Raw genomic sequence first — 26,724 nt, 5'->3', positions numbered from 1 at the left:
CTGCAAAGACCCTGTTTCCAAATAAGGTCACGTTCTGTGATTCCAGATAGATATGCATTTGGGGGGACACTATTCAACCCAGTTCCTACCCAAGGAGGGGGTTTTCTGAGAGTCTTCTTAACATCATTGTGAGAAGGGGACACTTGGGATACTTCACAATGGCTTAAATCTAGCTGCTCCGGCACCAATTATCTGGCTCAATCTTGAATACAGGATGATGTCTATTGGTGGGGTGGGAACAGGGAGTAGCAAATTCATATAACTAGGTGATGTCTGTATACACTTTTTGTCAAGACACCACTTGCTGATACATGAAAAACCCATACCTGAAGTATAACAAAAAATAGCTGTGCTGTGGAAGCTGCAGCACAATGTGATAGATGTTAAGTTCAAACTCACTGTTGCTTATTCATAGCTACTACTGATTGAGTCACAGAACGGTCTCCTTAAAAAAGAAACACACAAAATATTCACTCCTTAAAATGAACTCTAGTTTAAATTTTTGCGAACTGCTCTTCCTCATCATGGAAATTCATGTGTTCCAGGCCTCTGTGAACTGTGTCCTCCTCTTTCAAAATGGCGTTACTGAGCCTGCTGGGTGCACAAGACTAAATAATACTATCACTAAGAATAACAGCGAAGGTCTGCGATGAGACTTTTTTCTCTGTCACACACCTAAACAAAGGGCTGCTTTTTGGCTTTAAGCCTTGCACTGCCACTTGGTGACTTTGCTGCTTTGATCCTGGCTGCACCCCATTTCAGTCTATGTGCCTTTGGTCATTTCCCCAAAGTCCTCAGCCAGATCTCAGAGACTGGCCTGTGGTGGGCAGCCAGCATACATTAACTGGGAAAAATGGAAGGTTTGAAAGAGGTTTTAGTTTGTTCAGTCTGAGCATCTATTCGGAGTCGTGCCTTTACTTCAGCTCAAACAGCAGTTTGTTCAGCATTCAGTCTCCTATGCTCATAGGAAATTACGATCATGAGTATTACCCAAGGCTTTGCACCTCATAGACCCATGCTTAAACTCCTATTCGGAGAACCCTCATAGGGCTTTTGTGACCGGAAAACAAGCACGTGATGTGCCTAGTACACTTGCAGGCACATGGAAGCTCTTATTGTTACCATTTCAGTGTCCACCTCCAAAACCTTGAGCAGAAGCAAGAAAGACATCCATGTTGGTAGACTGGTAGCACAGAAACACCTGTGATAAGTGAGCCTGACTTTCAACTCCATGTGGATCCAAGGAGAGGCTGACTGGGGATGTGTAGGCAGTAAGGCTGGGCAGAACCATTGGCAGGTGAGATTGGTTCATGATTTCACACTGTGCAACCAAAATGTCATTTGGTGGTCCATAATTATAAAGCTTGTCCCGGTATGGAGTGAATCTGATCACTGAATTCCTTGCTGAGCTGCATAGGAACTGTATTTTCCAGGTCTCACAATCAGATGAAGTTGATTGCTAGGATCTTAAAAACATTCATGATGTTCTCTTCATTTGAGTGATGGACAGTCTGATAATAACCAACATCAGAGCACACATACCTAGCCCTGCGATTCTCACATTTTCTGAGTGTTCCTTTTCATGGCAAAGAAAAACATAACTCTGGGAATTACATATGCTGGGAATTATAGTACCCTTTGATTCAGCCTGATCAAAAATTCTTATGAATTCTGTATCTTTCAAAATAAATTTGCATTTCATTAATTTCCATAGTCTTCAGAAATTTGAGAAAGCCATATTATATGTGGGAGACAGTTATTTTAGTCTATAGCCAGGCTCAGCATGCATTGGGATTAGAAGATGCTTAGTTTCCTCGGAGGTGTGAAGCCAGGGGCCCCACCCAGTCAGACCTGTTTGGTCTGCACCCCCCTAGCAGGGGAAGTCAAGTCACTGGTCTTCATCCCTTTGTGCTCCCCAGAGGTCTGACCACCTCTCTCTCCATTTCTATAGTCCTTCCTGTCTGTGAAACAGAAAACGTCTATTACTTCTATTCCTGGAGACAGTTCCATTCCTTCCAGGACCTTTCTCCTTGGAGAATTTATCATATGCTTATGACAGTGGCACTGAAGCCTCTAAGAAATGTTGAGGACCTGACTAGTGACTAGAAAATGAAGTAATGAAGTAATGCTGAAAATGGAACATTTCTTCCACGTGACAACAATCAGCCTCCCTTGACTTTCACTGAGAAGCCTGAGCTGTTTCTGAGTGTCTGGACAGCTCAGCTGCCAGTCAGTACCCACTGCTGCTCTTCTAGGAAGCTGGTCTCCTTGGGCATATTCAAGACCTTCCAGGATACCAAGGCTCTGGATTACAAACTGAGCGGCTCTACTGCATGTGCGGTTTTTAAAAATATATATATATATTTTTAATTGTGATAAAATACACATGTAACAAAATTTACCATTGTAAAATACACAGTTCAGTGGCATTAAGCACCTTTGCATGGTTGTGCAACCTTCACCACCATCCATCCAACCAAGTCTTTTCATTTTGCAAAACTGAAATTCTGTACCCATGAAACACTAACTCCTCATTCCCTGTGCCCCAGTCCCTGACAACCACCATTTTACTTTCTGCCTCTATGAATGTGACTACCTTAGGTCTCTCATACAGGTGGAATCACATAATATTTGCCTTTCTGTGACTGGCTTATTTCATTTAGCCTATCTTCAAGAGTCATCCAATATTGTAGTATGTATCAGAATTTTCTTCCATTTTAAGGCTGAGTAATAGTGCATTATATGTACATATCACATTTTGTTTATCCATTCATCTGTGGATGGACACTTGGATTATTTCCACCTTTTGGCTATTATACATAATGCTGCTATAAACATGTGTGTGCAAAAATCTGTTTGAGTCCCTGCTTTCCGTTCTTTGGGGTACGTACCCAGAAGTGGAACTGTGGGATCATAAGGGTAGTTTTATTGTCAATTTTTCTGAGGCACCGCCATACTGTTTTCCATATGGCTGCACCATTTTACATTCCCACCAACAGTGCACACGGGCTCCAATTTCTCCATGTCTTTGACAACACTTGTTATTTTCTATTTTTGTTTGTTTGATAATGGCCCTCCTAATGGGTGCAAAATGGTTGGGGCTGTGTTTTTAATGCCAATGTTAAAACCAAAGTACCAATGATCTGTTAAACATTCTGCCTCATAGACTGGAGGCCTAAAGAGAAGCCCTCTACAGGAAACTATGCCTGTCCTCACCTCCATTGCTTCACCTCCTCCTCAAACTTGAAGAGCGTGACCCCTGTGTTTTAGAGGCCTGCAGGGGTAGGAATTCACAGCATAGGACTTGAATTAGTTCAGCTCACTGCTAAAATGGTCTACAGTATCCTAAGCGATTTAGGGCACCTGCACTGTGGGCAGCCTGCATTGTGTCAGTTCACAAGCAATGTTAGGAAGGTGTCCAGGTATTTTTGAATCTCTAATCATTCTTTCAAGTCTCTGGAATATAATGCAAACCCCAGAAACTCCAATTTACTAAATGGTGACCTGGAATAGTTGACAAAGGCATCCTCATAGTCCTTTCTTCCAAGAAGGAGCCACTGTGCTGAGGGGTCTGAGTTAGTGAGTGTAAAAGAAAGACAGCACTGCTGTGTAATATTCTGAAAACACCGTGTGGGCTCTAATATGTATTTTTTTGATTTTTTTCTCTTATGCAAGATAAAATATATCAAACATTTTCTTTTGGAGGAAAAGGGTAACCTTTTAGGCCTTTTCACGTTATAATCACAAACACACCCTTCATTTTTCTATTTCACTCATATAACTTTTTCAAAAAGCCTTTCCTGAGAAATATTTCTTAAAATCTTGTTAAAAAGTAATTAGATTCTTCTATTTATTCTGCTATTTATTCACCTTTTAAATGTTAGGCTTTAGGTTTTAGGACTGGTTTCAATTATTTTCCTATTTATGAAAAGCTACAAACCCATGAGTTCATCAGTCCCAAGGGCTAATGATATTTTTCTTTCCAGTTTTTCTGCCCCTATTTAAATAGCCAGAAGTGAATTTTACAAACAATGTGGAATGCATTGTTAAAGCTAAAAATTGCTTTGCTTTAAGTTAGAAAACATCCCATTCTGGATCTCATACCAAGGGGAAACATTTCCTCTCAGGGCCAACGCCCACGTGCCTTCAGATGTATATGTAAGCCAGAGTCCAACCAACAGGACCCCTGGTGGGGGGCGGTCTGGATTGCTTCCCGCGGTCAGTGTGACCAACAGGGAAGTCCTCCCATGGAAAACCCACACCCGGAGGGCTTTTACTCTGTGTGTGTGTGTGTGTGTGTGTGTGCGCGCGTAAGTGTGTCTTGAGTCCCATCCAGGGCTAGGCTGGGCAAGCCAGCATCAAAAGGCGCTGGTCCTGGGTGTGAACGTCTGTCCTTCCAGAATTATTATTATTTTTTTTTTTATCAGGGCTCCTGGAGCGCAGACGGTCGCTCCTCACACTGGGCATTGGCCCCAGGTCCTGGGGACAGCAACGGAGGAAGTGAGGTTCCCCCCCTTCCCTGCACCACCTCTTCCATTCTACGGGCCCAGAGCACCTCCCAGCCCTGACCTCGAAACCCGGCCGGGTGGGAAGGCGCCCGGGCCGCTCACCACTGGATGATGCCGCCGTGCACGCCCCGGGTGCCCACGCCGTCCGACGGGGAGGCTGGCACATCCTCGGCCATGGTGCAGACCCGCGCCCGCCGCACCGAGGCAGGGAGCGGGCGGCGGCGCTGCACCCGTCGGGCCGCCGCCGCTGCTCCTCGGTGTTTACTTTAGAGCGGGGCGCGCGGCGGGCGCGGGGGCCGGAGATGAGACAGCGAGGCTGAGCCCCTTGGCGCGCGGCGGAGGCTAGTCGGTCACGCGCTGCGGCCAGCTGCGAGGGTTGGCTGGGCGCGGGCGGGGTCAAAAGATCGAAAGACAGAAATACAGAAGGCGCTCTTCTCACCTTGCTGCCAATCCACCAAACAAAGAAGGAAGCAATAAAGAAAAATCAGTGTATAAGTTTCAAACCAGGTCGTGGTGTTTGACTAGCAGTGGTCTTCAACCCTGCCCGCACTTTGGAATTACGTGGAGTTTTGAAAAATATTGACGCCCTAGCGCCAACACCAGAGGTTCCGATGTAATTGGTCTGGGGATGGGAGGGGCCTGCGCAAACCGGCTTTTACAAACTCCCCAGGAGTTTAGTGATGCTAGAGTGCACCCAGGGCTGAGAACCACTGGTCCTGAGTTTTGAGGGGAGCGGGCATCAGGACTTTTGAGAGGACGACCCCAGGTTACTCTAGTGGTAGCTCCTGTTGGGAATTGCTTGGAGTGATCCCCCAAACCTGCAGCCAGATGTTGGGAGTCTTTGCCCGCAAGAGCAATATGTTCACGTCGGTGCTGCATGATGTTTAACTGCTTACTCTCTCCCAACCTCACTTCTCTTATCAGGGATTGTGTGATTATTGTGGGTATTAAGTGAGCTAATAAATGCAGGGCGTGTGTTGCATGAAGAAGAGCTCAGTCAGGCAACCGTTACTTTGGCTGCTGACTGCTTATAAGTTCTCTCATAAGGATTTCTTCATCTAGACTAAAAATACACTTGACAACTCAACAACAGCAACAACAAAACAGCCCAGTTAAAAAAATGGGCAAAGGGGCGCCTGGGTGGCTGAGTCGGTTAAGCGTGACTTCAGCTCAGGTCATGAGCTCAGTTCGATCCCCAAGTTGGGTTCTGTGTTGACAGGTCAGAGCCTTAGCCTGCTTTAGATTCTGTGCCTCCCTCTCTCTCCCTGCCCCTTCCCGGCTTGTGCTCTGTCAATTTCTCTCTCTCTCTCTCAAAATTAAACAAACATTAAAAAAAAATTTTTTTTAATGGGTTAAGGACTTGAATATTTTCACCAAAAGAAGACATACGAATGACTTCATCATACAATGAGATACAACATGGAAAGAGGTAAATATCATTGGCCTTGAAGGAAATGCAAATCAAAATCATAATGAAATATCACTCCACATGCATTGGGATTGCTATTATTAAAAAGAATAAATAAAAAAAAACAATTGTTGATGAAGATGTGAAGAAAGTGGAACCATGTTCTCTTGCTGGTGGGAATGCAAAATGGTGCAGCTACTATAAAAACAGGTGGTTTCTTAAAAAATTAAAAATAGAATTAACATATGACCCATCGTTCCACTTCTTGGGTATGTACTGTTTGGGAGGAAAAATTTTCCTTCATCCTTCAAAGATTCTTATGGCCATCCTAAGAATTAAATTTACATCAGGCAGATTAACAGGAGAAAAACAAATTTAATTTTGTATGTATGAGAACCCCACATATATAAGAGGTGTATAGACAGAAAGGTAAAATGAGGTATACATGCCATCCTGAGCTGAGGAATGGATAGCGTCCTGGGGCATGACAGGGGAACAGGGCAATTCATAGGACAATAAGAAAAAGGGCAAATGTTTGGTAATTAGATGTTTGCCCTGCCATACTGATGGGTCACACAGATAAAATTTATCTCTGTAGTAACTTTATTCTGGGAAATATCCCAATTTAGATTCTTCTAGGTGGTTAAGGGAGGAGCAAAAGTTTCTCTTGAGCCCACAGGGTCTCAATTGCCTTTAGCTCAAAACAGTCCACATGCTAAAGTGGCACATTCTGGGGAGACTTGATCTGAATTCCTTCAGTGTCCAAAAGGACTGAAAGCAGGGACCTGAACATATATTTGTAATTTGTACCCTCATTCACAGCGGTATTATTCACAATAGCCAACTGGTAGAAGCAACCCAAGTGTCCATCAATGGATGAATGAATACACAAAATGTGATATTTACATACTATGGAATATTAGCCCTAAAAAAGAATGGAACTCTATTACATGCTACAACATGGATGAACCTTGAAGACATTATGCTAAATGAAATAAATTAGTCACAAAAGGATTATTCCACTTATATGAGGTACCTAGTATAGTGAAACTCATAGAGACAGAAAGAATGGTGGTTACCAGAGGAGAAATAGGGAGACACTGTTTAATGAGTATAAAGTTTCAGTATGGGATTAGGGAAAAGTTCTAGAGCTTAATAATGATAATAGTTGCACAATGTAAATTACTAATGCCACTGAATTGTAATCTTAAAACTGGTTAAAATGGTAAATTTTATGTTATACATATTTTACCATAATTTAAAAAATCTTCCTCAAAAAAAGACACCCCCCCCCCCGCCCCAACACCACATGAATACATTTTGGAAGCAGGGCAGAGATTCACTCAACAAACAGCAATGACTGTCTTCTGTGTGACAGCACTTGAAAGTAGTTGTTGGGATATATCGGAGGTCTCCAGGGCCAGCACTCTCCCTCTAGTGGGACACCATCATCAGGTACCAGGAATAAGTTTCCAAAAGGAGTTCTAGAGGAGAGATCACAGGACATTCATTAAAAAGATCCTGAGCTTTGAGGTTTGGCCAGGTCACTGGAGCCAACCTCAGATGGCAGCTGGCTTCCCTTTGGGGAGCTGCACCAGGAATCAGCCTGGATCTTGAAATTTGGGGAGGGTAATTTTCTGGTGTAGGGGGTGGGGTGGGGTGGGTAGTAAAGTGGGAAGGACTTATGATCAATAAGTGATGGAGGTTGAGGTTTGCCCTGTTTATCTTCTCAGCTGAGTTTCCCTGTTTAGGGCTGGCTGCTTTAAATTTTTTTTTTTCAACGTTTATTTATTTTTGGGACAGAGAGAGACAGAGCATGAACGGGGGAGGGGCAGAGAGAGAGGGAGACACAGAATCGGAAACAGGCTCCAGGCTCTGAGCCATCAGCCCAGAGCCTGACGCGGGGCTCGAACTCCCGGACTGCGAGACCGTGACCTGGCTGAAGTCGGACGCTTAACCGACTGCGCCACCCAGGCGCCCCTGGCTGCTTTAAAAAGCCATCTAGTAGACAGGTGCCTAGGTGGCTCAGTCAGTTAGGCGTCCCACTCTTGATTTTAGCTCAGGTCATAAGGTTTGTGAGTTTGAGTACCGTACCAGGCTTTGTTCTGACAGTGTGAAGCCTGCTTGGGATTCTTTCTTTGTTCTTCCCCCACTCATGTGCACACATGCTCTCTCTGTCTCTCTCTGTCTCTCTCTCTGTTTCTCTCTCCCTTTCTCTCAAAATAGATAAATTAAAAAAAAAAAAAAAAAAGCCATCCAGTAGAGGACAGATGACACCACATCAACCCCCTCAGGCCAGGAGTCAAGGAAAACAGCATGTGGAGAGACTCCTTCGTGACCTGGCAAAGAAGGAGGCCAACTGTGTGGGTAAGAAGTGGGTTGGCAGCAGCTGGTTTCAAGTAGTGCCAGGAGACTCCACTGAACAGGGAAAGCTGAATGGTAACTGTGATGAAGGACTAGCAGGAGGAGAGAAGAAACAACCAGGTGACATGGTATAAAAGGTTCTCCAAGGAAGCCCTCTTGAGTTCAGCTCTTTCTTTCTGGTTGTGTCCAGAGAAGTGGTCGGCATCTCAAGACCTTGGGTGGGAGCTCTGCCAGGCTGCTTTATCCGTTTTGCTTTGGCCTGAGTGCTCACATCCTGGGCTTCCTGCATTGGGACAGGTCCTTCTCAGTGACCTATGGAAGCTGAGAACATGGCTCCCTCCATTCTTTGTGTCGGTCCTGCAGCCACCCAAAGAACTTCCTAAGATGCCCACCCATTTCCATAGAGACTGGAAATAACCAAGAGAGAGCCTAGTGTTATTAGGCTCAACTTGTTAGGGCCAAATTGAGGTCTTATTATGTCACTGATGATTATGTGATATTTGCATGTTAACTTTGCTCCGGTCAGTACTAGGCATTGGAACAGATCTTGGAAATACAGTGGAACACCATGATCCTCTGGTTGACCAGTGGTCTCTTTGCTGTTTACTACATCAAATATTAGATGCAGCGAAATCCAAACATTACTTTGCCTTGCTCCAGAGCTGTTGAGGCCAGTTGGTTGGAGGCCATGGGGTCAATTTCATACCTTCCTCCCAAAGGACCAGTTAATTTCATCTATGACAGGTGACAGCTGGTGTCCCTAGTTTGACCAGCCCTCATAGAGATGAAGACTCTGAGTAGTTACATGCTAATACAAGAACATTCTTGGATTTATTCACAGTGTATGCCTTCCTAATGTGCTAAATGTGCAAAAGACATTTGCTCTGCATATGACTCTTTTACTAACAGCATAATTAAGGCTTTTGTTTGGGTTGCGCATATAGCCACATAGACTGCTAAGTAGAATTAGGTCTAAAATTCATTTTATTTTGGGGGCGCCTGGGTGGCTTAGTCGGTTAAGTGTCTGACTTCAGCTCAGGTCATGATCTCATTTTGTGGGTTCAAGTCCCGCATTGGGCTCTGTACTGAGGGCTTGGAGCCTGGAGCCTGCTTTGGATTCTGTGTCTCCCTCTCTCTCTGCCCCCTCCCCTGCTCATGCTCTCTCTCTCTCTCAAAAATAAGTAAACATTAAAAAAAAAACAAAATTCATTTTATTTTCAAAGAATGTTTAATTGCAACTGACATAAAAAAAACTTCCTTTTATGGCACTCACTAATGAGATAGCCAGACCCATGCATATGCTCTCTTGTATCTGAAAAATCCAGTCTCCCTCTAACTCAGGTTCACCATCTGACCATTAGTGTCCTATACTATTACAGAGAAAAGAAATCTTAAAGTTAATATCAAACAGAATTCCAATTCCTCATGTCACATTTTTATATACTACAAGCTTTTTCTCCCTCTGCCATTGAATATATCTCTTTTAGTTGAACAGTGACTTCTTTTGCCTAGTTCAGTCTAATTGGTTTCTAGATTATCCAATTAGTCTCATTTCACCTTCTAAAAGGGCACCAGCTGTGACTTATCCTTGCACAAAACCATCTCTAATCTGGGGTGCTTAATTTCATTCAATCCTTACAATTATTCACTTTCTGTGGATGTACCAGGTGTGTTCAGGCAATAGATGTATTTTTGAATAAATCTAATGAGTATAATGCATTTGGTCAAGAATGTAGAATGTAGTTAGCATCTGCACAGAGAAAGCATTACAGAGAACTGTATTGTTTCATTTTCATATGGGGAAGAGACTTTCTAAGATCATTGGGCTCTAAACCAATAAGTCGTGGAGACTTCAAACTATACTGGAGCAAAGCAATCTCATTGGAGAGATTCCAAATTGCTATTACATATTAAAATTTTCATTGGTCTAGATTCACCTTCTGAGTGTCTGGTTCATGTGCTAGTTGAAATTGATCATGTACACCACATTCACAGACATGAGGATGATGAGAAAGAAAGTCCAAATCTACACAAAGCATATCTCTGCTATTTCTTGATCTGAAATCCATGATTTGGAGCACTTTGGAGACATACTGTTTCTGTAGAGGTTAGTTTCTACAGACTCACAGTTTTTTTCTCCCTGCTTTTGCACAGGTCACGTGAAAGGTTGGCCACAAGTGGTGTTACAAACAGTATTATCTGCAGAGGAACTCAGAGAATGCATAGAATGAAAGGGAACAGCCTTCATTCATCACAGAATGCTTGTAAATAATTTGTAGAGGAATACATTTGAACTCTTACTACATTAAAAGTGGGATTGTTTTCTGAAGTCTGATAGAAAACCAAGCAAAAAACAAAGTGAAAGGTGGTTACACTTGCAAAAGAACAGTAGGAATTAAATAAGTCATCCTATTAGAGCTGTCACATAACCTCAAAAGGCACTTGTTCAAATCATGAGTGTGTGCAAAATCATAAATCACACCCTAATTTGTTTAATAATTTTCTGAGAAAATGAGCAAAGGCACACTAATGCAATTAGTTTGGGTTTGTGTGAATGCTATTTTAAAGGTTTTTACGAGCATGGAGGAATTATTTTTAAAAGCAGGGTTTTTTCCTTTTTTAATTTTTATTTTTTTAATATGAAATTTATTGTCAAATTGGTTTCCATACAACACCCAGTGCTCATCCCAACAGGTGCCCTCCTCAATGCCCATCACCCACTTTCCCCTCCCTCCCACCCCCATCAACCCTCAGTTTATTCTCAGTTTTTAAGAGTCTCTTATGGTTTGGCTCCCTCCCTCTCTTTTTTTCCCTTCCCCTCCCCCATGGTCTTCTGTTAAGTTTCTCAGGATCCACATAAGAGTGAAAACATATGGTATCTTTTTCTGTATGACTTATTTCACTGAGCATAACACTCTCCAGTTCCATCCACATTGCTACAAAAGGCCATATTTAATTTTTTCTTATTGCCAAGTAGTATTCCATTGTGTATATAAACCACAATTTCTTTATCCATTCATCAGTTGATGGACATTTAGTCTCTTTCCATAATTTGGCTATTGTTGAAAGTGCTGCTATCGGGGTACAAGTATCAGGGTACAAGTGCCCCTATGCATCAGCACTCCTGTATCCCTTGGGTAAATTCCTAGCAAAGGCATCAAAATTGCAAAGATGAAGTTAAGCTTTCACTTTTTGCAGATGACATGATATTATACATGGAAAACCTGATCGACTCCACCAAAAGTATGCTAGAACTGATACATGAATTCAGCAAAGTCTCAGGATACAAAATCAATGTACAGAAATCAGTTGCATTCTTATACTAATAATGAAACAACAGAAAGACAAATAAAGAAACTGATCCCATTCACAATTGCACCAAGAAGCGTAAAATACCTAGGAATAAACCTAACCAAAGATGTAAAAGATCTGTATGCTGAAAACTATAGAAAGCTTACGAAGCAAATTGAAAAAGATACAAAGAAATGGAAAAACATTCCATGCTCATGGATTGGAAGAATAAATATTGTTAAAATGTCAATACTACCCAAAGCAGTCTACAGATTCAATGCAATCCCAATCAAAATTGCACTAGCATTCTTCTCAAAGCTAGAACAAGCAATCCTAAAATTTGTATGGAACCACAAAAGACCCCAAATAGCCAAAGTAATATTGAAGAAGACGACCAAAGTGGGAGGCATCACAACCCCAGACTTTATCATCAAGACAGCATGGTATTGGCACAAAAACAGACACATAGACCAATGGAATAGAATAGAGACTCCAGAATTGGACCCACAAAAGTATGGCCAACTAATCTTTGACAGAGCAGGAAAGAATATCCAATGGAAAAAAGACAGTCTCTTTAACAAATGGTGCTGGGAGAACTGGACAGCAACATACAGAAGAATGAAACTAGACCACTTTCTTACACCATTCACAAAAATAAACTCAAAATGGATAAAGGACTTGAATGTGAGACAGGAAACCATCAAAACCCTAGAGAAGAAAGCAGGAAAAAACCTCTGACCTCAGCTGCAGCAATTTCTTACTTGACACATCTCCAAAGGCAAGGGAATTAAAAGCAAAAATGAACTATCAGGACCTCATGAAGATAAAAAGCTTCTGCACAGCAAAGGAAACAATCAACAAAACTAAAAGGCAACCGATGGAATGGGAAAAGATATTTGCAAATGACGTATCAGATAAAGGGCTAGTATCCAAAACCTATAAAGAGCTCACCAAACTCCACACCCAAAAGACAAATAATCCAGTGAAGAAATGGGCAGAAAACATGAATAGACACTTCTCTAAAGAAGACATCCAGATGGCCAACAGGCACATGAAAAGGTGCTCAACGTCGCTCCTCATCAGGAAAATACAAATCAAAACCACACTGAGATGTCACCTCACGCCAGTCAGACTGGCTAAAATGAACAAATCAGGAGACTATGGATGCTGGAGAGGATGTGGAGAAACGGGAACCCTCTTGCACTGTTGGTGGGAATGCAAACTGGTGCAGCCACTCTGGAAAACTGTGGAGGTTCCTCAAAAAATTAAAAATAGATCTACTCTATGACCCAGCAAAAGCACTGCTAGGGATTTATAAGCAGTTTTAAGGGCACCTGGGTAGCTCAGTATGTTGAGTGTCCAACTTTGGCTTGGGTCATGATCTCATGGTTTGTGAGTTCGAGCAAGCTTAACCACTCCACTGGGGGAAGTCTAAGTGGCAGCTTCCTTGGTTGCAAAATGGGCAGTAAAGTAACTACTGCCAAGTGTAGCTGTGAGACAAAAAAAAAGCTGATAAAGATTTAAACACAGTGCCTGGCACATAGTACGTGCTCAGTAAACTTTTGACTTGCCTATTTTACAACTTTTATTGAGAAGAAATAGTTAAAATGATGTCAGTTATTTTGAAATTTTTGGTATGGTGATAGTATTATGGTTATGTTTGTAAAGAGAATTCATCCATTCTAGAGATACACATTCAAGTGTTTACAGACGAAATGAGAGGATGTCTGAGATTTTCTTCAAAATAAACCAGCTGGCAGGGGTGGGGAGGAAAAGAGGGAAGGATAGAGGATATGAGATTGGCAGGTACTGATGACTGCTGATGCCAGGCCATGAGTTCATTATACTTTGCTTTCCACCGTCATGTGTTGAAAATTGAAATTATATATATAGATATAGATATAGATATATTTAGCTTTTTATTATATATATATATGTGAAGCTGTATTACATATCTATATATATATGAAGCATATATCTATATATATATGAAGCATATATCTATATATATATGAAGCATATATCTATATCTATATCTATCTATATATATGAAACTGTATTCCAGGGGATGATGCATAAAAGACATTTATACACATATAGACATACACACACACTTGTTTCAGATTTTCCTAAAACCCTCTTGAACATGTAGAATATCCAAACATAGTATGTTATTAACAGTATAATTAACATTAGTATTTTTTCAATATGCAATTATTAGGACTCTGGTTTAGCATTCTGCAGAACACTCTGGCAACTAAGTGTTCTGCATGCACATACAAAAAATTCTTCTTTGAAAACTCCCAAATACTATACATCTGTCTTGGTGATTTGCAGATGTATTATATTAAAGGACCTGAGGGGTCCTGCAGTAGATAAGCCTGTTTATCATTTAACTTAATGTTTGCATGTTTAATTATCTAAAGATTCCCACCTCCTCCCCATTTACTTGTCTGTTTTTACATAACACTGATTACCATTGATAAACATCTTGGAGGATAAGGGGGTCCCATGGAACTCAGTTTGGGAAACACTGGTAAGAGCTACATCACAGAATAAGTCAGATCTTGTGGGCTGTCCAGGAAGTGTAGGATGCTGTTAAACAAAATGTTTTTTAGAGGTTTAGCAAAAAGGAAGCTTAGTGTCCTTGTCTCATGCTTCCTTTGTCTACTTTTCTTCTTTCTACACTCCTTCCCCATGGCCCCAAACCATCAGCTGCCACATACCCAGAGAAGAGAAAGAGGTGGCCTTGTGAATGAATCTCGCTCACCTCTCCCACAGGAGCAGTGTCTCTGACTATAGTGTGAAAGGGAGGCTAGAGAAAGAGTTCGGGATCCTTGGGGCTCTGGATGGAGTCTCAGCTCCCACTCTTCCCTCCCATAATTACATATAACTTGGGCCTTCTTATGGCAAGCAAGATTTAAGTCAGAGTATGGTTCTATCCAAGGAGAGATAGCATAGGAAATTAAAAATACATATATAGTTATGTTTTATATATTTAGCATTCTGGTATGATGCAAATGAATTTTCTCTGATTTTCCTCTTAGCTAGCACTTGAATTCATGTTTTAGCTGTGCATTGGAAAGCACGATGAAAACTGAATAGACTGATAAGTTTGGGATTTCCTTGCTCTGGAAGTTTTATAAAAATAATAACAATAAAAACAGTGTGATCATAATTGCTCAAGAAATATGCTGAGAGATACAGAATGTTGATTGACAGACTTACTTTTTACTTATCTGCCCACCACACAATTAGCCACTTTCCCTTCCTGATCCTTCTGCAGCCCAGCCAAACACTGGCACACACCTTCCTCCTCATCCTTTACTCTATGAATAGCCCCAGTGCCTCTGAGATCCTGGAGTCCTCTGCCCTTCCCTTCTGATCCCCTCCACTGTATCTTCTCTAGTCTTCCTTTCTGTCTCTTGATATGTGGAGGTCTGGGAAGACCAAGCAAACCTTGTGCCAGTAATGAACATTATGACACTAAGAATGCTAATACTTTCCACAATGTTCCTTAACACAATTGTTGTTACCATTACATCACATTTGCTCCTAAAAGTCATAAAACACTGTCATGTCCACCCATTTATGGAATATTTTTATTGTTTTGTAGGTAAAAAAAAAATTCGTTAGAAATTAAACAATTTGCTCAAGATTGTACAGTTGCAATTTGTATTGCAACTAAATTTGTGATCCGTCTAGGCTTTTGCTATCATTCACATTTTGGTCAGTCCTCTGGATCCTCAGTTTCTCAAAACTGACTGCAGTGATATAACCGCACACCTGAGGATTTTTCTTCTCTATGGGTGTATGCCTATAATTCAGATATTCGTACAGAAATTATGTAGATTTGAATGTCTGAACTTGCAGTTCCTTGAGGAGCTGCCCATCTATGTGTCTTAGTGCCTTTGCACCACCTACTCTTTCTGCCTGAAGCCTCTAGACTTCCTCTCATCTTCTCCTGGCTAACTTCTGTCCAGCCTACTTCAGGGTCATCTCTCCTTGTCCTGGAAGCTTTCCCAGGCCCCTCTATTTCATCCCATTTAAATGCGGGGTTCCCCAGGGCCCTCCTATACCCCTGAGCTCAATTCTATCACAGCATTGCTCATGCTGGGCTCTACCACTCTGTGTGCCCGGCTGTCCTTCCTCTATGTGGTGAGTTCCTTAAGGTAGGGACTGACTAGCATAATGCTGGACAGATACTGGTAGGTGCTAAGTAAATGTTTGTTGAATGGCTTAAGTAATGAGAAATGTCTCCTGAGAGAGATGATAGGAACTTGAGTTTTGTGTTTCTTAAAAGGACCATTTCTTGCATTGTTTGTTTTAGCATAATATTTTCTATTTCATAAGGTAGGGGTGGTGTTTTTTGCTTGGACCCATCCTAGGAAGCATCACTTGAACTTCCTGACTTTGTTGCCTTTGTCACATCAGATCCAGCCCACCATAAAGAGGCCTGCTGCATTTGATTTCCTCTGCAAGGAAGAAAAACAAAACAAAACAAAAGTCTCAATTTATCACAAAACCCAGCACAGGAAAGCTTAAACAATGGCTCCCACACTCAGCTCTCACATAGCTGAAAAAAACTATTTGTCTTATACAAGGAAGAGAGTTCCTCAAATCCAACAAAGGCAACTCTTCTTCCTGGATAACGCAACTTTGCCGGGAATGAGAGGAACATTCACAATACAGGTTGACAGTCAAATGACTTTTGTGAACCCAGCAGACTAGTCGAGGAAAGAGAGGCTGACAGCATCCCACTGAGGAGTGGATCCATTTGGTTTCGATGATGAGATGGACAACAGCTATGACTTATAGCACCTTTGGACACTACACAAGTTTAAAGACACACCATGAAATCATCAGATGTTTTGGAGGAAGCTGGAGACCCATTGAGTCCCACATGGTTGTATAGATGGTGAAGTAGAGATTCGTCCCCTATTTTCATCTTCTGAATTCCTCTGCTAAGTGCTGAGAATGCCTGCTCTCACTTCATTTAATAGCAACCTCCTACTGTGTGATATCTGTTACTAGTTTCATTATTTGTCGAGCACCCTCTGATCTCATGGCAAATTTAAAAATAATTTTCTCTCCTTTCTTGCTTTCTTTTGGATTTATTTTTTTTTTTATCATTCCATTTCTTATCATCTAGTAATTTGGAAGTAACATCCTGTGTCTATTTTAAAAACATTACTCTAGGAATTACAACATGGGGCACCTGGGCGACTCAGTCAGTTGAATGTTGAACTTCAGCTCAGGTCATGATCTCACAGTTCATGGGTTCAAGCTCCACATTGGGCTCTGTGCTAGCAGCTCAGAACCTGGAGCCTGCTCAGATTTTGTGTCTTCCACTCTTTCTGCCCCTCCCCACTTGTGCTCTGTCTCTCTCTCTCAAAAATAAATAAACGTTAGAAATATTTAGAAATTACAGCATACATATTTAGCTTCTTGAAGTCTAAACTAATTAACACATTTAGCCTACTCCTCAACAATAGAAGAAACTTAAAAACATTTAACTTCATTTCCCTTTCTACCTACTTCTCAGGAAATGCTGTAATTTATTTTAATTCTATCTTTTTGCCATTCCCCAGCATTAATACTTTGTTTTATACAAGCAGGGCTTGTTTGCCTTACCCATGTACCTTCTGTTTTCTTTTGCTTTATGCTTTGCTCCTTCTTTCATCATGGTATCACTTTCTTTTTACCTAAAGATTATCTTTTAGAATTCTCTTTATTGAAGATCTATTTTTGGAAACCTCTCTCAGGTTTTATTCTAAAAATATCTTTAGTTTTCTCACTTTATTGAAGGATGTGTACACTGGTGTTAGAAGTCTTGAATGACATTTACTGCTTCCAGAATGTTGATATTATTCCACTGTCCTCTGGCTTCTATAGCTGATGCGGAACAGTCAGTCATACGTCTGTTTTTTTTCTTTGATGACAGTGTTGGGTTTTTTCCCTGTCTTCTTTTAAGTTCTCTTCAGGTTTGCTATGGCAGATTTAGATGTGAGTTTCTCATATTTTATCCTGCTTGGGATTTCTTTGATTTCTTGAATTTATGGATTAGTGTCTTCCATCAGTTGAGGAAAAGTTTCAACAATTACCCCTTCAAATGTTTCCTTTATCCTATTCTTTCTCTTTTGGAACTCTGATTAAATGGATGTTAGACTCTCACTCTATTTTCTAGTCTTTTAAATCTCTTTTCATGTATTTTATCTTCCTTTTAATCCACTAATTGACTTTTTAATTTTAATTATTATTTTTTATTTCTAGAAGTTTTATTTGGTTACTATTAAAATATGCTGTATCACATTTTATAGTTTCTTATTTCCTCCAGACGTAAGCTTTGTAGCTTGTTATGAGCATTTCTTTTTAAAAATACATTAAGAAAGTGTGCCTGCATGGCTCAGTCACTGGTGTATGTGACTGGATCTTGGGGTTGTGAGTTCAAGCCCCATGTTGGGTGTAGAGATTACTTAAAAAATCTTTTTTAAAAAAATATTTATTTTTGAGAGAGAAACACAGAGACAGAGTGTGAGCTGGGAAGGGGCAGAGAGAGAGGGAGACACAGAATCTGAAGCAGGCTCCAGTCTCTGAACTGTCAGCAAAGAGCCTGATGTGGGGCTTGAACTCCTGGACCGCGAGATCATGACCTGAGCCAGAGTCAGACACTTAACCAACTGAGCCACTCAGGTTACCCAAAAACAAAAAAAGAAACTTTTAAAAATACACTTAAGTATTTGTTATATATTCTGTCTGATAATTAATTATCTGAAGTTTGAAGTTTGATTTCTCCAATCTACTATTTTACTTATTCTTGTTCAAGATGTTTGGTTACTTGCATGCTTGTTTGCTTTGGCTATCTATTGGCCACTATTCTTGAAAAACTATCTTTAGAGTTTTATCTGCCTGAGGCTGAAGATACTTTCCTCTAAGAGAGAATCTGTGCTTATTTTTGCCAGCAGTCTTGGGACACTACTAGTCCAAGAGAAATTTAAACTAACCTCAAAGCTTGAGTTGTATTAGACCACCAGGTGATATGGTTATGAACTGCAAATCCACACAAGAGTTAGGTTGTGGTTATGACTCTAGGGAAATTTTTATTTCCTACACTCTTCTCAGTATTGATGCAATTTTCTTTAAGTTTTCTTGTGGATGTTTGCTTAAGGAATAGACTTTTTGGGTCCCCGTTTTATGGAGGGACGGCCTCTCATAAGACCAACCCCACCCTGGTCATGCCCTAGGTATTGACTTTTCTCCCATTGTCCCATGAGGTCAAGAAAACCCAAGCTCAATTTTGACCAGTTGGCAAATGCTCCAGAAGGAATATTAGAGTTTCATTTAACTATAGAGGTTTTCCACTTAAATGTTTGGTTTGGTAATTCCTTATTATCTTGTTAGCTCTTTGGTGTTTTTAATACACAGTGAAAGTGAACTTGAAATTATTAGAAGTCTTGGGGCTGAAACAATCTGAACATATTCTCAAACTTTATTTTAAAAAAATTTTTTAACTTAAAAATCTTTTATTTTATTTATTTTGAGAAAGAGAAAGAGAGTGGGAGAGGGGGAGGGGCAGAAAGAGAGGGAGAGAGAGAATCCCAAGCAGCCTCCGCGTTGTCAGTGCAGAGCCTGAAGTGGAGCTTAATCTCACGAACCATGAAATTATGACCTGAGCTTAAATCAAGAGTTGGACTGAGTGACCCAGGTGCCCCAAACCTACTCTCAGACTTTAAATGGGCAAGAAGCCTGGCTCGCTGGCATAGAGCCAGATGTGGAACATGAGTGCCTAGTTGGCCACTTTTGGAAAACTGAACTGACACTGTGAGATGAACTGAACACTGAGTTAATATGTTCTGATGCTGATGCTCATCAGACTTTAGAAAGGATCTGGGTAAAATGAGTGGATAAGATAAGATTTTTAAATTTTTTCATATATTAATTTTCATTGATTTTTAGCAAGAGTATTATTCTGAGTAACCTCGCCAATTGTATTTCCAGAAGTAGAAGTCAGTCATTTTCATCTGACTGATTCTTACTCATCTATCAAGATACATTTAGGCATCAAATGCCCCAAAGTATTTCCTTATCCTCCTAGTCCTTCTCATGCAACCCAGAGCCCTGCTGGATGATCTCAAAACCTACCCACATGATGGTGCCATCATTGTACTTATCACACCACATTCTTTTTTAATCTTGTTTTTAATTGTGAAATACAATACACTACAAAAGGAACATTAAATATAAAATATAGCTTAACAAATTAGTATAAAACAAGAGTTGGCAAATATTTTCTGTAAGGGGCAAGATAGTAAAGATTTTAGGCTTTGTGGTCATACAATCTATCTCTCAACTACTCAAGTCTGCCATTGCAGTGAAAAGCAGCCACAGGCAATATAGAAACAAATGAGTGTGGCTGTGTTCCAATAAAGTTTTATTTACAAGAACAAGTGGCAGGCAGGATTGAACCCACAGGTTGTAGTTCTGTAACTCATTAGTACTTTATGCCAATGAGTAAACACTGAGTTAAGAAATGGCATATTGGGGAGCCTGGGTGGCGCAGTTGGTTAAGCGTCCGACTTCAGCCAGGTCACAATCTCGCGGTCTGGGAGTTTGAGCCCCGCGTTGGGCTCTGGGCTGATGGCTCAGAGCCTGGAGCCTGTTTCCGATTCTGTGTCTCCCTCTCTCTCTGCCCCTCCCCCGTTCATGCTCTGTCTCTCTCTGTCCCAAAAATAAATAAACGTTGAAAAAAAAAAAAAAAAAGAAATGGCATATTGCCTTTCTTGGCCCTTCTCAACCATAATTCCTTTTCACAAATATAATCACTATCCTGACTTTGATGATAATTCAGTCTTTGCTTTTCTTTGTAGTCATACGAGCTAAGTATATATCCTTAAACAAGATAGTCAGTTCTACCTATTTTAATTATTATATATGAGGACACTTAATTTTTTGCATCATGGCTCTTTTTACTTTTGTTTTTAAGATTCATCCATGTCACTGCATCTAGCTATAGTTCATTCATTTTCTTTGTCATATAGCTTTCCATATGATGGTATGACAGTTGTATGACTTTATTTATCCATTCTACTATTCATGGACATTTGGGTTGTTTCCAATAGTTTGGGACTGTTTTGAATAATGCTCCTATGAAATGTCTTTTGGTACACACCTGAAAGCATTTCAGTTGCACCAAAAATACCCAGCAGTGGGACTGCTAGGTCATAAGGTATGTAATTCTTCAATTTTATTCAAAATGAGAAACTGTTTTCAAAGGGGCTATAGTAATATACACTACCATCAGTAGTGCAGAAAGTGCCTGCTGCTCCTTTTTGTTAAAGATAAAAGATTGCTGGCTGAATGAAGCACCCTCCCCCCCCCCGCCCCAGGCTCCACCTTGGGCAGAAAACCTTATTCTAACAGAAACTTTAAAGTGTAAAATTCAATGGCTCTTAGTATATTCACAGAGTTGTGCACCCATCACAGCAATTAACTGTACAATATTTGTATTACTCCTAAAGAAAATCTGCACATCTTAGTAGTGACTCCCTACCTGCTCTATCCTGCCCAGCCCTAGGCAACCACTAACTTACTGCCTGTCTCTATGGATTTGCCCAATCTGGACATTCCATATGGAATGTGGAATCATACAATATATGGTCTTTTGTGTCTGACTTCTTTCACTGAGTATAATATTTTTTTTAGTTTATTTGTTTGTCGAGAGAGAGAGAGCAAGCAGGGGAGGGACAGAGAGAGAGAAGGAAAGAGAGAATCTTAAGCAGGCTCCTTGCTCAGTACCGAGCCCGACACAGGGCTCAGTCTCACAAACTGTGAGATCATGACCTGAGCTGAAATCAAGAGTCAGACACTTAACTGACTGAGCCACCCAGGCACCCCCATTTATACAATATTTTTAAGGATTATCCATATTGTAGCATGTATCGGTACCACCTTATTATTTATTTATTAATTTTAAATTAATTACTTAATTAAATAATTATTTAATAATTATTCCAAACACTATACCATTCTCCAAAGTGGGCTAAGAGCTTCCTCCTTGGCTATGAATGCTTTGAATAAGCCAATATGTGCTTCTCTAACCGAAAATTACTTAATATTTTTCTAAATAAAAATGACTATCACCCATCTCTTTGTAAAGAGCAGGGCTATTCTCTATCTTTGGTAAATGGAAGCAACTTAATTCACCCTGGTGATGTGGGATAGCTGTTCCAGTAAAATCAATAAGGGATGAGTTGCTGTGAATAAAGTGTCACATTCTGATGGCTGAGATTAAAGATAAAGTCCCAGATGAACTGGAAAAGAGTTCTATTAGATTTTATGTCTGCTGACATCACTGAATAATGTGATACAAAATATCCAATGTCACCTTCCCTGGGGAACAGCATCAGTGATGGGTCAGCGTGACTTCTTCCCAACAGCTTTCTTAAGCCAAGAAAAGCCTCAGTTTCCCCTGTTGCATGCTCTTTTTAATCTAAAAAGGCTTTCAGGGCTTGGGCCCTTCAGAAGCAATCTCTCAGCTCCCTCTGACCTAAGGTAACACAAAGAAGGAAGGAGAGTTATTTGAATGAACTGGAAGAAGGCTGGCCGTAGGGCACTCCAACTGAAGTCCCTAAGGGATACTAAAAACAAAACCAAACAAGGAATAAAAGCTGATGAGAATATTGATTCATACCACACTGGTTGATCAATATGTTGTCAGATATCAAAAGAATTAACAATAGAACATTTGGAAATGTGTACTCAGATGGAATAAATGTCAAATAGGAAAACGGGGAGATAATTTTATAGGCTTTTTACAAAACTTATGTCAAAGTAAAATGTTCAAAATGTTAAAAACATTACTTTCATACAAATATAGAAAGTTTATTTAACACATTAGTGAGAGATTCAGTACGACATTAAAGCTGTTTCAAAGTAGAATTTAAGAATTTATTTAGTCAGGAAAGGCATGCTGAAATGGCTTTGCTAAGTGTATTTATTTACTGAGGCTAACATAACAAAGTACCACAGACCAGGGGCTTAAACAACAGAAATTTATTTTCCCATGATTCCGAGGCTAAAAGTCAGGGACCAAGGTGCTGGCAGGTTGGTTTTTCCCAAGGCCCCTCTTGTTGGCTTGTGGCCAGCCATCTCCTCTTTGTGTCTTCACTGGACCTTCCCTCTGTGTGTGTCTGTGTCCTGATCTCTTGATCTCTTGTTACAAGGACACCAGTCAGATTGGATTAGGGCCCATCCTCATGGCCTCGTTTTAGTTTAATTTCCTCTTCAAAAATCTTGTCTTCGGGGCGCCTGGGTGGCGCAGTCGGTTAAGCGTCTGACTTCAGCCAGGTCACGATCTCGCGGTCCGTGAGTTCGAGCCCCGCGTCGGGCTCTGGGCTGACGGCTCAGAGCCTGGAGCCTGTTTCCAATTCTGTGTCTCCCTCTCTCTCTGCCCCTCCCCCGTTCATGCTCTGTCTCTCTCTGTCCCAAAAATAAATAAACGTTGAAAAAAAAGATTAAAAAAAAAAAAAATCTTGTCTTCAAATACATTGTATGGAATTGGGGGTTAGGACATCAACATATGAATTTAGGGGGACACAGCTCACCCTATAACACTTTGCGTTAGAGACAAAACTAGTTAATGTCCTAACAGGCAAGAAAATGATAATTTTGGGTGTAACTTTGTTTACCAGACAGATCTTTGCAAACCTACTAGGCAAAAATCTACAATTACGAATCTAGGCCAAATCAGTAATAATTAGTAACTCAAGCAAAGGTACATTCCCCAGAGAATCAAATAATCCTTGAGTGGGCCTGTTCAACAATGTCCCTAAATGACAGTGAAAGGAAATGCAGTTACCCTTTTATTGTAATCCCAACTTTGCATAGTTTTTTTTTTTTTTAACGTGTGTAACAAATATAACAAAACGTAAAAACAGATAAGTGAAAATACAAGAGGTTAGGGAATTAAATGATATACAGTGTATATTGGAGAAATGGTGAGTCTTGAAATTCATGCAATAGAATTTTTTCAAGATTAGGTTATTTGTAAAAATCCATTCAGTAACATTGAAATTATTTTATTGCCTCTTTCCTTTTTGAAAATGTTTTTTTAATGTTTATTTATTTATTGAGAGAGAGAGAGAGAGAGAGAGAGAGAGAGAAAGCATGAACAGGGGAGGGACAGAGAAAGAGGGAGAGAGAGAATTCTAAGCAGGCTCTGTGCTGTCAGCACAGAGCCCAATGCGGGGCTCAATCCCACAAACTGTGAGATCATGACCTGAGCCAAAATCAAGAGTCTTGGACACTTAACCAACTGAGCCACCCAGGTGCCTTGCCTATTTCAATTTATATATAAATTTAAAAGTCATGATAAGATTCAGAAGATTAGTAAGTATTCATTCATTATTTTATTCACAGTTTCAAATTAAACATTGTACTGTGGAAAAAATGGATTTGAGCAACTAACATTACTTTTTTCCATATCTGCTTAAATTTATAAGAGCTATATTCACGTGAACAATTAATGTGTCTATTAGAAATGATTCTGGCATAAATGACAATAGAGACAACTAAACCTCGACTCTGTAATACTTTCTTAGCTATCAACACTATGCTGGTTTAAATTGACCCCTGTGTTACCTTAACGTTTGACAGACACTCCCAGCACCCAGTCACATCCAGGTTCCCCAACCAACATCAAATAACTGAGTCACTCAGGCGCCTCCCCCCAAATTACAACTTTTACCAAAGAAAGGGCTTTTATGAACCAATAAGAAAAAACCAAGCACCTTAATAAAAAATCAGGTAAAGAACACGATTAATCGATTCACAATAGAAATTCAAAAGCCATGTAACATGAAACACAAGTCTCCTAATAATCAAAGAAATAAAATTTAAAATGGAAATGAGAAAAAAAAATCATGGATTAGATTAGCAACAGGTTTTTCTTTTTCCATTGGCTTAAAAAACAAACCACAAACACCTAATGTTGAGGATATGAAGAAAGGGGCAGGCTTTCTCAAACACTGGGTATGGCAGGAAAAATAGGAGCAACTTTTCTATGGAGCAATTTGAAAGCATTTATTAAAAATGCAAACATGCCTGTTGTTTACCTCAACAATTCCATGTCTAGGAAAATATATTAAGAATCACCCATTTGTATAGAGGACTCTAGAATTTTATGCATTACTCTGTTGTTTAAAATGAGGGGATTGAGGGATACCTGGGTGGCTTAGTCGGTTAAGCCTTAAACCCTGGATCTCAGCTCAGGGCTCGATCTCAGGGTCGTGAGTTCAAGCCCCACATTGGGCTCCACACTGGGCTCTGCACTGGTTGTGGAACTTACTTAAAAAAAAAAAAAATAAATAAATAAATAAATAAATAAATAAATAAATAAATAAATAAATAAAATGAGGGAACTGGATAAAATGTCCTGTTTGATAACAAAAATGTATTGCTATAATAATAATAATAATAATATATTGTCTTTATAATAATAATAAAATATATTCCTTCTTATAACAATAAGAAAGCTATTACTATTGACAAGAGAAATGGAGTATGTGAGCAAGGTTTTCCAAAAATAGAGTATTGTTCATTTATACACCATATACCATTTATATATACCATAGAGAGAAGCATTTATATACCATAAAGAGAAGCAAAAATGCTTCAGTTATTTGAGGGGCGCCTGGGTGGCTCAGTCGGTTGAGATTCCAACTTCAGCTCAGGTTATGATCTTGTGGTTTGAGTTTGAGCCCCGCCTAGAGCCTGCTTCAGATTCTGTGTCTCCCTCTCGCTCTGCCCCTCCCCCATTCACTCTCTGTCTCTCTCAAAAATAAATAAACATTAAAAAATTTTTTAAGCTGTAATTTGTATTACAATTTGTATGTTAACCATTTAAGTAGGATATTTTGTAAATATTTCCCCTTCCTTTTTTTGTTTTATTAATTAACTAGTTTATTTATTGTTTGGGTGAATTTTTGCCATGTACAAGTCTGCATGTTTTGTAGTCAATCTTTTAAAGTATAATTTCTGATTCTAGGTTCAAGATAAAGTAATATATGTAATTTGCAATTGATATTTAAAACAATAAGTTCTTAGAAGGTAGGAACTGATGCTATATATTCTGTATGGTGTGGAGGCTGGGTATTTTCAAACAGCAACAAATTTAGGTATGCAAGGAAAATTCAACTACATAATATAAACAATGGCATGCTGAGAAAAAAAAAAATGACCTTACCAGGAAAACAAAAGTTTGAATAATTTCTGGGAATGTATTTAAAGAGAGAAGTAAAAAGTCTACACACAATGCAATAGCTAATGGGAGCAAGTTAGTTACATTCTGGGTTTTTTTGCAAGTGTAATTGATCTTTAAAAAGTTGAAGTCCCTGGAAAAAGAAATGAAAGGCTCTGGAAAGTAGGATAATTTTGTTTAAAAATGCATGAAGCTCTTTGATAATACAGCATGGTTGGGGAAATGCCAGAAATGGAGATCCAGCCACAAGAACAAAGCTAAAGTATTTTATGTCATGAAATGAAATAAAAATTTTAAAAGGATAATTTCAGCAACTTTACGGCTATTTTCCAGGAGATCACTTACAACCACAGATCTGCAGCTGTGACCCGAAATTATCTGGGTTCCCCCAGCATGGGATGAGAAAACAAAGGAGAGCTCTGAGTTCATACAAATCCAAGTCTATAGCCAAGAATAATTTAAGAACTCTAGCGATAAAAGATTAGCAATTGGCATTTAAAAGAGTGTGAAATGGAGTGTGTTTGTAGTGTTTAAAAAAAAAGGAAATAAACGGAACTGAAAGGATGAAATATATTGTTACTGTTGTTGCCATATTCCCCAACAGCTACATGAAAATTCTGCAGGCACCCTCAGTGTCAGGTTCAAATGCAGACCTCAAGCCTTCTAAGTCTACCCCTGAGGTCTTGGTTAGTCTACTCTCACCTGTCCTGATAGCCAAGCTAGAAAGCTTTGAGTTATCTGGGGTTCTTCTCTTCTCTCTTTGCCTTAGACCCAAATGATGGACAGGTGACATTTGTTCTGATGAGCTTTCCCAACCCCTGGTGAAAATTACTTGCTCTTCTGCTGTACTTCTAAAAGGAAGGTGCTTTTTCTGAGATTGAGTTTATCACAGCTGC

At 40.0% G+C, this 26,724-nt stretch overlaps 1 protein-coding gene across 7 annotated transcripts in view; it reads right to left on the bottom strand.

Moving 5' to 3' along the window:
* The window catches only part of RFX8 (regulatory factor X8), a 262,919-nt gene that overhangs the window by 65,170 nt on the left and 171,025 nt on the right, over positions 1-26,724 (bottom strand). For 2 of the 7 annotated variants that reach the window (XM_045445661.1, XM_045445668.1), the window contains exon 1: positions 4,611-4,744. The exons of the other annotated variants lie outside the window; for them this stretch is intronic. In XM_045445661.1, the coding sequence (XP_045301617.1) occupies positions 4,611-4,684 (74 nt within the window). In that variant the 5' untranslated portion in view covers positions 4,685-4,744. Of the gene's footprint in view, positions 1-4,610; positions 4,745-26,724 lie in introns of those variants that run through there. 7 annotated transcript variants of the gene reach the window in all.

The sequence above is a fragment of the Leopardus geoffroyi genome, chromosome A3, assembly GCF_018350155.1.
Source record: "Leopardus geoffroyi isolate Oge1 chromosome A3, O.geoffroyi_Oge1_pat1.0, whole genome shotgun sequence".
Lineage (NCBI taxonomy): Eukaryota > Metazoa > Chordata > Mammalia > Carnivora > Felidae > Leopardus > Leopardus geoffroyi.
The sequence above is the reverse complement of the archived record's forward strand: the minus strand, read 5'-3'. Positions and strand labels throughout refer to the sequence as shown.